The 14,526-nt window shown below is 37.6% G+C and overlaps 1 protein-coding gene across 1 annotated transcript; it reads right to left on the reverse strand.

Moving 5' to 3' along the window:
• Positions 1–12,735: 12,735 nt before the first annotated feature.
• Positions 12,736–14,285, reverse strand: LOC138347444 (uncharacterized). Its single transcript, XM_069295739.1, has 3 exons — positions 14,127–14,285; positions 13,205–13,378; positions 12,736–13,131 (listed from the first exon to the last, which is right to left on the reverse strand). The coding sequence occupies exons 1-3, from the start codon at positions 14,283–14,285 to the stop codon at positions 12,736–12,738; spliced, it is 729 nt and encodes a 242-aa protein (XP_069151840.1).
• Between the last annotated feature and the right edge of the window lie 241 nt (positions 14,286–14,526).

Below are 14,526 nucleotides of genomic sequence, written 5' to 3' on the forward strand. Positions count from 1 at the left end.
AGAGTTATTGCTTGATTGTGACATTAATAATTTTTTCTCACTCTTTTGTAATCGATTCGCTTTTGCTTTTGAATTCTAGTGGAACGGTTTGAAATCTTGTATAACAGGTCGTGGTTTTACTCCCTTGATCATTGAGGTGTCCCCATAAACAGACTGTTGATAATCTGCATTTATTTATTGTAGTTGTAAATTTGAGTGTGTCATGGGACCTAGTGCATTGACTGGTAAGTGGACGCTCAGATTCTCACAAGTGGTATCAGAGCGGGTACTCTCTATTTGGTTAATACAAAGAGAGTGATTCCTGTACAATGGTTGTTCCACTTAATCTAGAAGAAGGTGAATCTTTAACTAGATCTCCTCAATTTAATGGCAAGTTCTATAGCTCGTGGTAGATAAGGATGCATGATTTTCTTATGGACGAATATAGTATGCTATGGGATATTATCCTGGATGGACTGTTTATTCCATCATATAAAGTAAAAGATGGAGAGATCAATTGAGTTATTCCAAAGACTCGACAACAATACACTGAAGCTGATAGAAAAAACTTTGAAAAACCCTACAAAGAAAAGAAGTTGCTTGTTTGCGGCATAGGTGCTGAAGAATATAATCGTGTCTCCCCTTGTGAATCAGCAAAGGAGATTTGGGATTGCTTCAGAACTAATCATGAAGGGACTGAGAAACTAAAGGAGTCAAATATAGACATTCTTACCTCTCAATATGAAAACTTTAAAATGATATAAGGATGTTATCACTGAAGCCAAGGATCTGAAGGTTCTAACCATGGATGCTCTTATTTGAAATCTCAAGACAAATGAGATGAACAAAAGTCATGATTCTTTAAAAAGGGAAGTCAGAAGGACAAGTCTCTAATGCTAAAATTCAACCTTGAAAAAGGATCTAGTGAAGATGATTATATGGCTTACCTTACCAAGAGATTTAAGAAGATTGTAAGGAAAAACAATTGCTTCAAAAAGGGAGGAAATTTTCCTAGAGCTGCAACTGCCAGTGACACATTGTCACGACCCAAATCCGGGACGCGACTGGCACCCACACTTACCCTCCTATGTGAGCGAACCAACCCATCTAAACCTTAACATTTCAATGTAATATCATCAGTAAAATAATGCGGAAGACTTAAACTCATTAATAAAAACCAATTCAATAACTATTATTATCCCCAAAATCTGGAAGTCATCATCACAAGAACATCTACGATCAAACGACTAAACTAAGAGTATTCTAAAAGCTAAAAATACATAAGAAGCTAGTCCATGCCAGAAGTTCAAGGCATCAAGACTTGAAGAAGAAGATCCAGTCCAAGCTAGAAGCATTAGCTCACCCTGAATTTCCGATGTAGTAAGACTGGCTTGAATTACTGTTGAGTTGAAGACGATGGCGCGTTTGCTGCAGTCCACAAATAAACAAGAAGAAAACATAAAAGTAGGGGTCAGTACAAAACACGGGTACTGAGTAGATATCATCGGCCAACTCAAAATAGAAAACAATATGTATTCAGCAATATCATAAAATCAACTAATATCCTTAGCATGCAGCATTTACAGTTACCAAAACCCTTGGTTACAACACCAAGCACATCAATGAGGACTCACACCTCCTCATCATACTCACTTGGGAATTTAGTTCATTAGATTGGATATATTAACATATTTCAAGATTCATTATCTTTATTCCCCTCGTGTCGGTACGTGACACTCCGCTCCTCAATATACTATCCTGGTGTCGGAACGTGACACTCCGATCCTTATTCTATCCTGGTACCGGAACGTGGCACCCGATCCATATTCTATCCTGGTGTCGGAACGTGACACCCGATCAATATTCTATCCTGGTACCGGAACGTGGCACCCGATCCATATTCTATCCTGGTGTCGGAACGTGACACCCGATCCTCATATACTATCCTGGTACCGGAACGTGGCACCCAATCCATATTCTATCCTGGTGTCGAAACGTGACACCCGATCGTCATATACTATCCTGGTACCGGAACGTGGCACCCGATCCCCTAATCTCACTACTTCCGTTCATCAAGCCTTCTTTTATACCAAGGCATCATCATTAACAAAGTAGATTAGGGTTTCTTTTCAAGATTTGGGATTCAATAGCTTCATCATGCTTATTTATTCATAATTACATAATCACATCATTCATGCAAGCATACAATTAAGCATATAGAAGGGTTTACAATGCTACTAACACATATCATTCACTATTAAGAGTTTACTACGAATAGCATGAAATAACCATAACCTACCTCTACCGAAGAATTGAAATCAAGCAAGTTAATCCTCAAAGCTAGGTGTTTTCCTCTTCTTCTCGATCGTTTCTCTCTCTCCCTTCTTGTTCTTTCTATTTTCTTATTCAAACCCTCTTTCTTTTACCCTAATTAGTATATAATTAAGAATAAAAGATGGCAATAATACCCCACTAATTAACTTAGGGTTACCTCTTTTAACCCCCAAGAATTTGAGTTATTAATATAAACCCACGAACTTTATAATTAAGGCAAGAATAGTCAAAAACGTCCCTTAAAACATAACCAGAAATCCGACTCCAACTGGGATTATGCAAACTGTGACCGGCCGTCGTGCCTGCGACGGTCCGTCCTGCAGGTCGTCGCAAGGGTCAGAGAGTCAATTTCCACTGAACAATCTATGACGGTTCGTCACGCCTGTGACGGTCCGTTCTGCCATTCCGTCACGAAGTTTAGAGAGTCGATTTTTGGTACCCAATTTCAGATTTTCTAAGTGTTTTGAAACGAGACCCTGCGACGGTCCGTCGTGCCTGCGACGGTCCGTCGTGCCTACGACGGTCCGTCCTGCGTGTCCGTCACAGAGTTCAGAGAGTCGATTTCAGCACCCAAATTTCAGAATTTCCAAGTGTTTTGGGACGAGACACTCTCGACGGTCCGTCGTGCCCATGACGTTCCGTCGTGGGGTCCGTCACTTCTACCAACGACTAAACGGGTCGTTACACACATGTCACAAGTGTGGAAAAGTTGGGAATTTTTGAAGAGATTGTCCATTACTCAAGGCTGAAAACAAAGAATATCAAAGGCCAAGAGGTTAAAAGGACAAGCACAGGGACCTGGTGCTTGACAAAAATGATCGAAAGGATGCAGTTAACTATGTAGTAATGGGATACTCCGAAAGTTAATAAGAAGATTTAGAAGAACATGGAGATACATCAATGGTGGCGATTCAAGATGAGGCTAATGTATTCAATGAAATGTTTGCTTTCACGGCTCAGTCAGATGAGGAAGATGTTGAAGATAAGGTAACTCTCCTCGACTTTAAGCAAAATTTGAATTCTTACTCACTTAAAAAGTTAAGAAAATTAGCAAATGTCTTGATTGATTTTGTGATAGAATTAACCTCTAAAAGAGACTCCATCAATGCTGAATTTGAATGTCTACGTGAGAATAAAGAACATATGGGTGTGAAAATCTCAGTTATTGAGAAGCAAATGGTTATTCTAGAATCTGAAAAACTAGAACTCAATAACCAATTGGACTTAATGATTGAGACATCCAAAAAGAGAAAAGGGGAGTCTACTAGTTTACAAATTGATTTGGAAGAAAATTTGAAAACTGTTGAGACTAAACTTGCCTTAGCATTGGAAAAGAATAGCAACTTAGAAAGGGACCTGATCCAACTTAAGGAAGAACTTACAAATTCCCTTAAATGGACAAAATTCTCAAAATTGCTTTCTAATGTAACAAATCGGTGCAACAACAACAACAAGGGTCTGGGAAGCTTAAATATCACTCCCCCCTACAATTTTCATAGTAAATATGTGTATGTGTCTGACAATTTGTTGTGTCTTCACTGTGGTTGAAATGTTCATTTAAAAAGGGAATGTAAAGCTTTGAAAGAATCACAAGAAAGGTTCTCGATTTATACAGGACAGAAAAGAGTACCAAGAAGGGGACCTAGTCCTGTTTTGAAGTCCTTGATAAAGAAAGACGTGAATTTACCTCACTAGGTAAGAAACACCTTTATCACCTCTTTATTTGCTTTCTCGGAACTCAAGTTAAAATGGGTTTCCAAGTCTAACCAATGATACTTGCTTTAGGTGAGAGAGAGGAGTGACAGCCAATGTTGGTACATGGATAGTGGTTGTTCAAAACACATGACTGGAAACACAAAAAACTTCCTCTCTTTCAAGGAACTTCAAGGAGGAGGTGTCTCTTTTAATGATGGAAAGAAGGGGTATATATTAGGTGTTGACAGAGTTGGAAAATCAGTTGAAGAATATATTAAAAATGTGTATGATGTCAGTGGATTAAAATACAGTCTTCTGAGTGTATCTCAAATTTGTGAGAAGGAAAATGAAGTCACTTACACTTCTAAGAAGTGCATTGTAGTCAATTTGATTACAAAGAAATTGATTCTTACTACTCTGTAATGTAAAAACATGTATATGGAAAACCCAGAAACATCTTATGGAGATGATCTGACATGCCTATGTGCTTAGATTTATAATGGTTATCTATGACATCGAAGGCTAGGTCACATGAGCTCGTCTTTATTGAATAAGCATGTTTCTAGGGACCTGGTCCTAGGTCTGCCAAAATTGAAGTTCAGTTAAAGCAAAGTGTGTGAATCTTGTGTGGAAGTCAAGAAAATCAGATCTTCCTTTAAGTCAAAGAAGCAAGTGATCTCTTCAAGAACATTAGAACTGTTGCACATGGACTTGGGTGGACCTCTAAAAATTCAAATTAGAAGCGACAAGAAATACATTTTGGTGATTTTTGATGATTACTCAAGTTTCACATGTACGAGGTTTATAAGATCAAAAGCGGAGACACCTGATGTTCTGATTTTGTTTTTCAAAAAAATTCAAACAAAAATGAATCATATGATAGCTGGGATTAGGTCTGATCATGGAGTAGAATTTGAAAACTCAAAGATTGAAGAATTTTGTTCAGCAAATGGTATAAATCATAACTTTTCAACTCCAAGAACTCCTTAGCAAAATGGAGCGGTGGAGAGATAGAATAAAAATTTAGTGAATATTGCCAGAACCATGCTCATTGAGTCAAATATTCCTCAAATTTTCTACGCTGAAGCAATCAACACAGCATGCCATATTACTAAAAGATACTTCATAAGGTCATTGTTGAACAAAAGTCCTTATGAACTACTCAATAACAAGAAACCTAAGTTGAGTTATCTAAGGGCGTTTGGGTGCGAATGTTTTGTTTTGAGTAATGGTAAAGATGATCTTGGAAAGTTTGATCCTCGAAGGGACTAGGGAGTTTTTGTGGGGTACTCATCATCAAGCAAGGCTTATAGAGTATTCAATAAAAGAACACAATGAATTGAAGAAAGCATTCATGTGGTTTTTGATGAAGATGGTAATCTGAAGAAGCTGGAATCAAACAATGAAAATGAATTGAATGAGTTGTTCCATGTCCATAATAGTGAAGGAAGTAAGACTGAATTTGGTGAACACTTGGAGACTTATAATTCTGATCCAGATTCAGCTTAAACGATTGAGGAAAATGACAAATATAAAGAAGAACCTGGTCCCATGCAGAATACAAATCAAATAGAAACTCATTCACAAGAAAATGATGACTATGAGGATGAAGAAGATCAAACTGATCAACTTCAACCCCTAGTGTCAAAGCCAGCTTGGAAGGACAGTCCATCTCATCCTCTTGACAATTTTATTTCACCCTTGAATTCTTGGATGCATACCAGATCAAAAACAAGAAATCTAGTTGCATTTTTAGCCTTCATATCAAAATTGAGCCTTAAAATAAGAAATAGGCTCTGAGTGATGCAGACTAGGTTAACTCAATGCAAGAGGAATTGAATTAGTTTGAGAGAAGTAATGTATGGTACCTGGTCCTACGACCTGCTGACAGAACAATCATAGGAACCACGTGGGTTTTCGAAAACAAGCTTGATGACAGCGGTGTAATTACAAGGAACAAATACAGATTGGTTGTTCAAGACTATAATCAGGAAAGACATAAATTATGATGAAACATTTGCACCAGTTGCTAGAATGGAGGCTATCAGAATTCTTATTGCCTTTTCTGCATTTATGGGATTGAAGCTATATCAAATGGATGGCAAAAGTTCTTTCTTGAATGGATATTTAAAGGAAGAGATATATGTCAAACAACATCCGGGGTTTTAAGATGCTGAGCTACCAAATCATGTGTTCAAATTAAACAAAACGTTATATGGGTTGAGACAAGCTTCCAGAGCATGGTATAAGAGGTTGTCCAAATTTTTGCTAAAGAATTGGTTCAAAAGGGGAAAAATTGACAACAAATTGTTTCTAATCAAAATGGAACAAGAACTTGTCATTTTACAAGTGTACGTAGATGATATCATTTTTGGAGCGACATCTGAACATTTGTGTAAAGAATTTGCTACTCTAATGGGAAATGAGTTTGAGATAGGCATGATGGGTGAACTAAAATTCTTTTTGGGGCTACAAATTAAGAATCATCATAAGCGATTTCAATCAGTCAAGAGAAGTACACAAAGGAGCTGCTGAAAAAATTCAACATGTTTGATTCCAAACCTATAGACACTCATATGTAAACCAATTCAAAACTAGGATTAGATGAAGTTGATCCTCTTGTGAATCAAACAATATATAGAGACATTATTGGGTATTTCTTATAATTAACTTGCTAGTAGACCTGATATTGTGTACAGTGTTGGAATGTGTGCTAGATTTCAAGAATGTCCCAAAGATTCACATCTTAAGGTTGCAAAACGGATACTCAGATACTTGAAGAAAACAGAGGACTTGGTCCTATTCTACCCAACTGATGATTCTTTAATCTATTTGGATTCGGTGATGCTGAATTTGCAGCCTATCAAGTAGACCGGAAAAGTACTTTATGCATGGTACATTTTCTTGGGTCCTCTCTTATCTCACGGGGAACGAAGAAACAGAATTTTGTGGCTCTCTCCACAATTGAGGCTGAATATGTAGTTGCCGTTTCCTGTTGCTCTCAACTCTTGTGGATTAATCAACACTTAGATGATTTTGGAGTGTGTATACATGCAATTCCTCTTATATGTGATAACACCAGTGCTGTGAGTATGGGGAAGAATCCAGTTCAACATAAGAGAACAAAACACATTGATTTTGAGAGACAATGTTGGAAAGGGAAACATTGTTTTGACGTATTGCAAAACAGAGGATCAAATTGCAGACATCTTCACCGAAGCTCTCAGCAAAGATATGTTTGAGAGTAAGATGATGAAGTTGGGAATGATGAACCCAAATTGATCTGACCCACTCAAAAGCATCAAATTCCCTTGGTGGCTATGATTTGTAGTGCATTTATCCTATTTGATAATAGTAAATTGTCTAAGTAATATCAATCTTGTACCTAATGCAGGTACACATTCATGAAGAAGTACAGAAACAAAGTATGGCCAGAACTATTCAGGAATGGGATTTTACGTGCAGTAAGGGACCTCGTCCTTTTAGAGGTTAGCTTTCTTTACATTATTTTTAAACAGGTTTAAAAAGAAATATTGAAATGGCCACGTATCAGTCATCGGTCATTCTGACCGTTTGTCCCATCGCTTAACTCCAAGTGATATGTTTAATCTAAGGGAACTGACACTGTTTCTTTTTTTTTATACATCTTTCTCTTCTCATATGCTCTTCATACAAATTTCTGAACTTTCTCTTCGAAAACCCTAAATCCTTTTCGTTTCTCTCTCTCTCTCTCTCTCTCTGTTGCTGCTTATTTCATCTCTCTTTGTAAAATCTCTAAACCATCATCTTCATCGAAGAAGATGCTTGCATCTCTAAATTAAATCGACCCTGTGTTCTTTTATACACCTTCATATGCTGGGTCTCAATCCAGAGTGTTGACTACTTCTCCAGTCAACCTTGCATTATTATATATTTCTAAAAATCTATCTCCTTCCCTCAATTTAAATAACCCAGTTCTCTCTCCTCAAACTGGTCCCCATTTTGAAATGTTGTCCGATCATCTTTTCGAGGGAGATCTACTAGAGAGCAAGAGGTCTGAGTCCAACATCTTGGCCTCCGGTTAAATTTAGGTTTTTGAAAGTCTTACATTGATGAGAGAAGAAGTCCAAGTGCAAGAAATGAAAATCTTTTGGATGAAGAGATTAGGGAAACTCAACCCGTGTTTGACAAAACCCCAGATTTTGGAAGATATATGTCTTTAGATTCTACAAATACGGCAAAGAAGAGAAAGGAGCCCTTCTCAAAAGGGGGAAAAGAAAAGGTTGTGGAAGTTGAGTCTACAAGGAGACCTTTTATTAAATCTGATTCAAAGAAAAAGTTGGTTGATGCTATGGAAGCAAGTGCAGAATCTAGTGGTAACCATCGAAGGAAGAGAACTTTTAAAGTGTCGAGATTCCAAATACTGTTGTCAAATGTGCTGAAGGTATCTAGTGCGGAATCTGAAGAGGGACCTGATAAGGAAATTGTGCTTGATTTGAAACAAAATTTAAAGAGGAAAAGTGACAAAAAGAAACCCAAAGGAGAAACTAAACCTGGTGGTGCTAAGGAAAAAGGAAAAAGAAAAAAGAAAGAGAAAAACTTCTGAAGTGGAACTTGAAGAGTCTGAAAAAGGACCGGGTCCACAAGTACATGTGGATGACACAGCTGTCAACAGACAAACAATTGTTGACAATCAGAGTACATAAAGTGTCTTGGCAGGTAGAGTGTTTTATATGAATATTGTTATGCAAGCTGGGATGGATACTCTACATGACATTGTGGTGATTCAGTCATGGATACACCTATTTTACATCAAGTCTCCTCTTCTCCATGAGGAAGAAGTACGTGAGTTATACTCAACATTGAGTTTCAAGAAGATGGTAATATCAATACAAGATTAGGAAACATAGAAATCTATATTGATGAAGACTTATTGGGAAATATTTTAGGGGTACCTCAAGAAGGTATCAAGTCTGTGGTTGGGAAGAGTTGTTCTGTTGATTTTGTCGAGGTATGTTCCAAGGTTCCAAAACTCAATGTTCTGGATTGCTCAAGAAGTTAATGAAGAGTGAATATAGTTGGTCTTTGAATTTGTAAACAAGGTTTTTCTTCTTTAAAAAGAGAGAACGACTTTTGCCACTTCATCTGATATGTTTCTTATGGAATTCTTGTGCGAGTTTGAATCACTGGACCTTCCAACACTCATGCTTGAACACATATACAAGATTGTAATTGAACGAGAAAGGAAGCACAAAATGGGTTATGGATGCTTATTGAAAAAATTATTCAAGTACCTAAACATTCCACTTGGAGTCGGCAAAGTAGGGACTGCCAAGCAAGCATTCACTAAAACTACTCTTGTTGAATGCGAATGCATTAAAGGAAATGGAAATTCAAAGAGTAATGTGTCTCACTTAATTGCAGAGCAGGATCAGATGAAGCATGAGTTGGAAGAGATAACCTTGAGGGTGAGCAACAAAGATACTGAAATTGCTATTCTTAAGGCTGAACTGCTCAAGGTGCAGACGAGGGACCTGGTACCTCTATCATTCAAGACTTTATAGGAAAAATGCAGAACTAAGGACCAAGAATGCCATACTGCAAGAAAAAGCAATCAAGGATAATGATGACGCAAATTCTAGTCTTACTCTCATCACTTAGTGCCTTACACATCAGCCTCCCCCCTCATAGTCCCTCCTGTAGTCTTCTCTATTTTTTTTTGTGTGGCCGTTTGCATTGATTCTCGAAACTTAGTTTAACTTTAATGTATTGGATGTCATTTTCTATTTTGCAATGAATTATTCCTATTTTGTTATGGCTAATGTCTATTGTCTAAAATTTTTCTTTTATGCTTGATTGCCATAAGGCTACACAAACAAAGGGACATTAACTAATCTACGTGACTCAAGGAGTAATATTTAAAAACTTTTGTTCGTCTATGTGCACACAAAAGTATACAAGTTACATAGCACAATAGATGGTACAGGTAGAATAAATCCTATTTGGCTCAAACCTCTTTGAAAATATCTAGTTTTTTAAATTTTAGATAAGCCCCAAAAATAAATATATAAAGGAACCATACCAAACCCAATAACACCTTGATTAGTCTTAAACCAGTTATATTATGATAGGTCAGATATACATTATCAAGCAATGGTTGTAGCAACTTGTGAGCTAATTTTGATTAGAGCACTAAAATTTAGAGAAACAGATATACCCTTGGTAAGAAAGGAACTGGTAGATTTTATGACAAACCATTGCACTAAAAAAAAAGCATTTTACGATTTTACCCACCCTGCTCTTTCTCTGTAAAATTTTTATTTCCACTAGATCCTGACATCCTACTAAATCCATAATCATGATGTATATTGATACAGTTGGATATCATAAAAATCTCTAACTATGTCACGCCCCGAGCTACCCCCAAGACGCGGAGACGGAACCTAGGACCACAAGTGATCCCAAGCTAACCCTACTTGCATGATCATAAGCATACTAAAGATAATAAACTGTGTCGAAGCTAAATCATAAATTATATAAAAATATGGGGAATAGCCATATGCTCAAACTGATATATATGAAGACTGGTGAGTTTAATACAATAAAACTACTAACTCAACACTAAGCTGAAACTAACTATGTCTGAAAATAAGCCTCTAAACTGGACTATAAATACTGGGACAAACCCCAACTAAATCTAGCAAAAACTGAAACTAAATGACTAAAAGAAAACTTAAATGAACTCATGATTGTTGTCCTCAGAGAATGAGGACTCACCACTAAATCTGCTGAACTGGAGATCAAAAAATTGATCTATGCGTGATATGGATGCTGAAAACCTGAACCTACATCACGAGAAGATGTAGCGCACATATGCATCAGTAATAGAAAGGTACTGATCATATATGATAGATTAAAGCTGAAATAAAACATAACTGAACAAGAAAAGTAGCAAGTATAATTATCTGACATGATAAACTGAATTCTGAGCTAACTCGATGCAATGACCAATTTATAACATGTTAACACTGAATACTGAATATACTGATGAATGTTCAATGTAAAGAGTCTGACTGATTTGTGGGAGCTACTAATAACCGATAATAAAACCACATGAGCTAATTATGGAGTTCGATGTATACACCCCATCGTGAGGACCCAATATACCTTTCCAAAGGTATAAAGGCATGCTAGCATGATCACTAAACTGATTGCACACTAAGGGGACTTACAACCTACTTGGCTAGTAGTTCTTGGACTATTTGGGTACGCCGAACCCTAGTCAAACTTGATATTATTCTACTCCCCTGATTTCTGAAAATTACTGATTATGTCTGATTTTATGTAAATATTGGATAGCGCAAAATTGAACATGCAAACTTAGAACACATTAATTAATATTGTAATCATGCATTTATAACTGAGGCATATATATATATAAAGTGTCTGAAATATCTGACCTAGCATGTGTAATTCAAGAACTAAAGAAATACAAAGCTAGGGTTCTGAATTTCATGCAATAAACTGAATAATAACATGATAATATGATTTGGAACATATATTTAGTCGGTTCATAAAGTTCTATCAGAGTTCTAGAAACCCTAGGTTTAATCAGGATAATAGAATCAAGAATCTAACTGAAAACTAGGGACCCAATGGGATAAAGGAACCCACTAGTAAAATCCAACATACCTGGCGATGAAATTCATGAAAAGTGCTTAAGTTTTGTGGATGGAACTGCTAGACACTTTTTTCGTTCTTGAACTAGAGTTCTTGAGATTTTTCTCCTTTCTTGCTTTCAGTTTCCTAACTTTTGATTTAATGATTAGACTTAGATATGTTTTAATTATGTTTCTAGGGTTAAAATGACTAATATATGATGATTTAGGGTCAAAATGACGTAAGGTTTTAAATGAAGTGGGAAATGTCCAAAAGATCCCTGGAAAAGTTGTTGTCGGGCCAAATGACGGCCAAGACTGACGGTCCATCGTCTTCCCGACGCCCCGTCGTTGGGTCCGTTGTCAGGTCCCTTTCAACAGGCCTTTACTAAAATGGGCCTAACTATTGACTTGAAGGTCTGATTTTAGCAAGGTCAATGGATATAGAAAGATAATTCAATTATCTATCTGTGGGTAGGTCATAGGACACTAATTCATTTTGTGCTAAGATTTCTTATCATTTGAAGTTGAACCAACTGCATTTCCCCTTAGCTGTCTCCAAATTTTCAACCTACAAACCGTGTTGTTCATCCTTAGCTCTTGTCGTAAAGTGGGTGAAGGGAGTATTGATCTAAGGTCACGGACTACGGTCTGTTTTTTGACCTAAGAATTGTAAGTCCGTCCATTGTCCATGACTTAACAAAATTTTTTTGGTCTGAAATTTTTGGGAGTTTCTGATCCCATCGACGGTTGTGCAGGACGGACCGTGATTCAGGCTACGGTCCGTCGATGCCACCATTTGTAGCACCTGTATATTTTTCTGAAAAACTAATTTTTGGTCTATTTTGGCTATGGGGTGTTACATTATCTGTCCATTGGGAACATTAGTCCTTAAGTGAATAATAAAATAGCTGAAATAGAGAGAGAGAGCTGCAAACCCCACTACTAAACATTGAGAACTGAGTTTCTGACTGAATTGAGTTCCAAGTACATGTAAATACGCTGAAAATGCAAGTACTAACTTAGGGAACATGATTCTAAGACTGAATTTATGCATGAATGACTGGAAAACTGAAGAGGAACTATTACCTCAAGCTAGAGTGGAATCAGAAGGAAAGAGGTGAGGATACTTAGCTTTCATAGCTGCTTCTGCTTCCCAAGTAGCTCCCTCTACGAATTGACTTCTCCACAAGACCTTGGTTGAAGCGATTTCATTGTTTCTCAACCTTCTAACCTGACGTTCAAGAATCTCAACTGGTACATCCTCATAAGAAAGACTATCTTTCACTGCCACACTTTCTAAAGGCACTACAGAGGCTGGATCACCCACACACTTCTTCAAGTGTGAGATGTGGAAGACGGGATGCACTGCTGCTAATTCTGCTAGTAACCCTAACTCATATTCCACCTTGCCAACCATTTTCAAGATCTTGTAAGGTCCTACATATCTATGGCTGAGCTTCCTTTCTTTCCAAATCTCATCACCCTTTCATAGGTGAGACTTTAAGAAAAATAAAAATCCAATCATCAACTTGGAACTCTAGTTCCCTTCTCCTTACATCTGCATAAGATTTCTGACGACTTTGGGCTTTCTTATGTCTATCTCTAATGAGTTGCACTTTCTCCATAGGATAAAGGACTGAATCTGGCCCTATCAAAGCTGCTTCACCTACTTCAAAACAACCAACAAGAGATCTACATTTACGCCCATATAAAGCCTCATAAGGGGCCATCTGAATGGTGGAATGGTAGCTATTATTGTAGGCAAACTCAATAAGAAGGAGGTGATCATCCCAACTACCTTTGAAATTGATCATCCAAGCTCTCAACATATCCTCTAAGATTTGAATGGTACGCTCTGCCTGCCCATCCGTCTGTGGATGAAATGTTGTACTAAGGTTAACTTGAGTACCAAGGCCTTTTTGAAATGACTTCCAGAAGTGAGAGGTAAATTGAGGACCTCTATCTGAGATGATAGACAAAAGAATCCCATGCAACATCACAATTTTATTAATGTAAAGCTTGGCATAGTCCTCTGTCGATCTGTAGTCTTGGCCGCCAAAAAGCGAGAAGACTCAGTCATCCTATCAACTATCACCCAAATTAAGTCATGTTGTCTGCGAGTACGAGGTAATACTATGATGAAGTCCATATTGATCACATCCTACTTCCAAATAGGAATATTGATCTCTTGAGTCATACCTCCTGGTTTCTGATGTTCTACCTTGACTTGCTAGCAATTGGGGCACTAACTCACAAAATCTGCTATCTCTCTCTTCATGCCATTCCACCAATAGGCTTCTCACAGATCGTGGTACATCTTAGTGGCACCTGGATGAATAGAATACCTAGAGTTATGGGCTTTCGCAAGAAAATGTTGTCTCAACTCGCCCACATCAAGAACACACAATCTACCTTGGTAGCAAAGTACACCATCTCCACTTTGGGAGAAAACCTTCACTCTCTCATTATGGACTGCACCCTTAAGTTCAAGCAAGATGGGTCACTGTCTTGATTTTCCTTAACCTCCACAAAAGATGATTCTGCCCCATTCTGAACTGTTACAGCGCTGTCTAGTATGCTCATAAGGCAAAATCCCAAACGAGCAAGCTTGTGAACATCCTTCACTAGCTCCTTCATTTATTCCTCAACATGGGCTACACTACCTATAGATAATCTACTAAGAGCATCGGCTAATGCATTTGCCTTACTAGGACGACAATGCACACTCATATCATTATCCTTAAGGAACTCAAGCCATCTCCTTTGGCGAAGATTCAACTCTTTATGGGTGAACACATACTGAAGGTTCTTATGATCGGTGAACACATCTACATGGACACCATACAAGTAGTGTCTCCATATATTGAGTTCAAACACC

Source organism: Solanum lycopersicum, chromosome 3 (genome assembly GCF_036512215.1).
Source record: "Solanum lycopersicum chromosome 3, SLM_r2.1".
Lineage (NCBI taxonomy): Eukaryota > Viridiplantae > Streptophyta > Magnoliopsida > Solanales > Solanaceae > Solanum > Solanum lycopersicum.

Excerpts from the sequence above, each read along its gene's own strand:
- LOC138347444 (XM_069295739.1), bottom strand. The coding sequence starts at position 14,285 with ATGAAGGAGCTAGTGAAGGATGTTCACAAGCTTGCTCGTTTGGGATTT. Across the intron at positions 13,379-14,126 it reads CATCTTGCTTGAACTTAAGG|ATGGCCCCTTATGAGGCTTT; the intron begins GTGCAGTCCATA and ends TCCACCATTCAG. Across the intron at positions 13,132-13,204 it reads GTCAGAAATCTTATGCAGAT|GGTGATGAGATTTGGAAAGA; the intron begins GTAAGGAGAAGG and ends CACCTATGAAAG.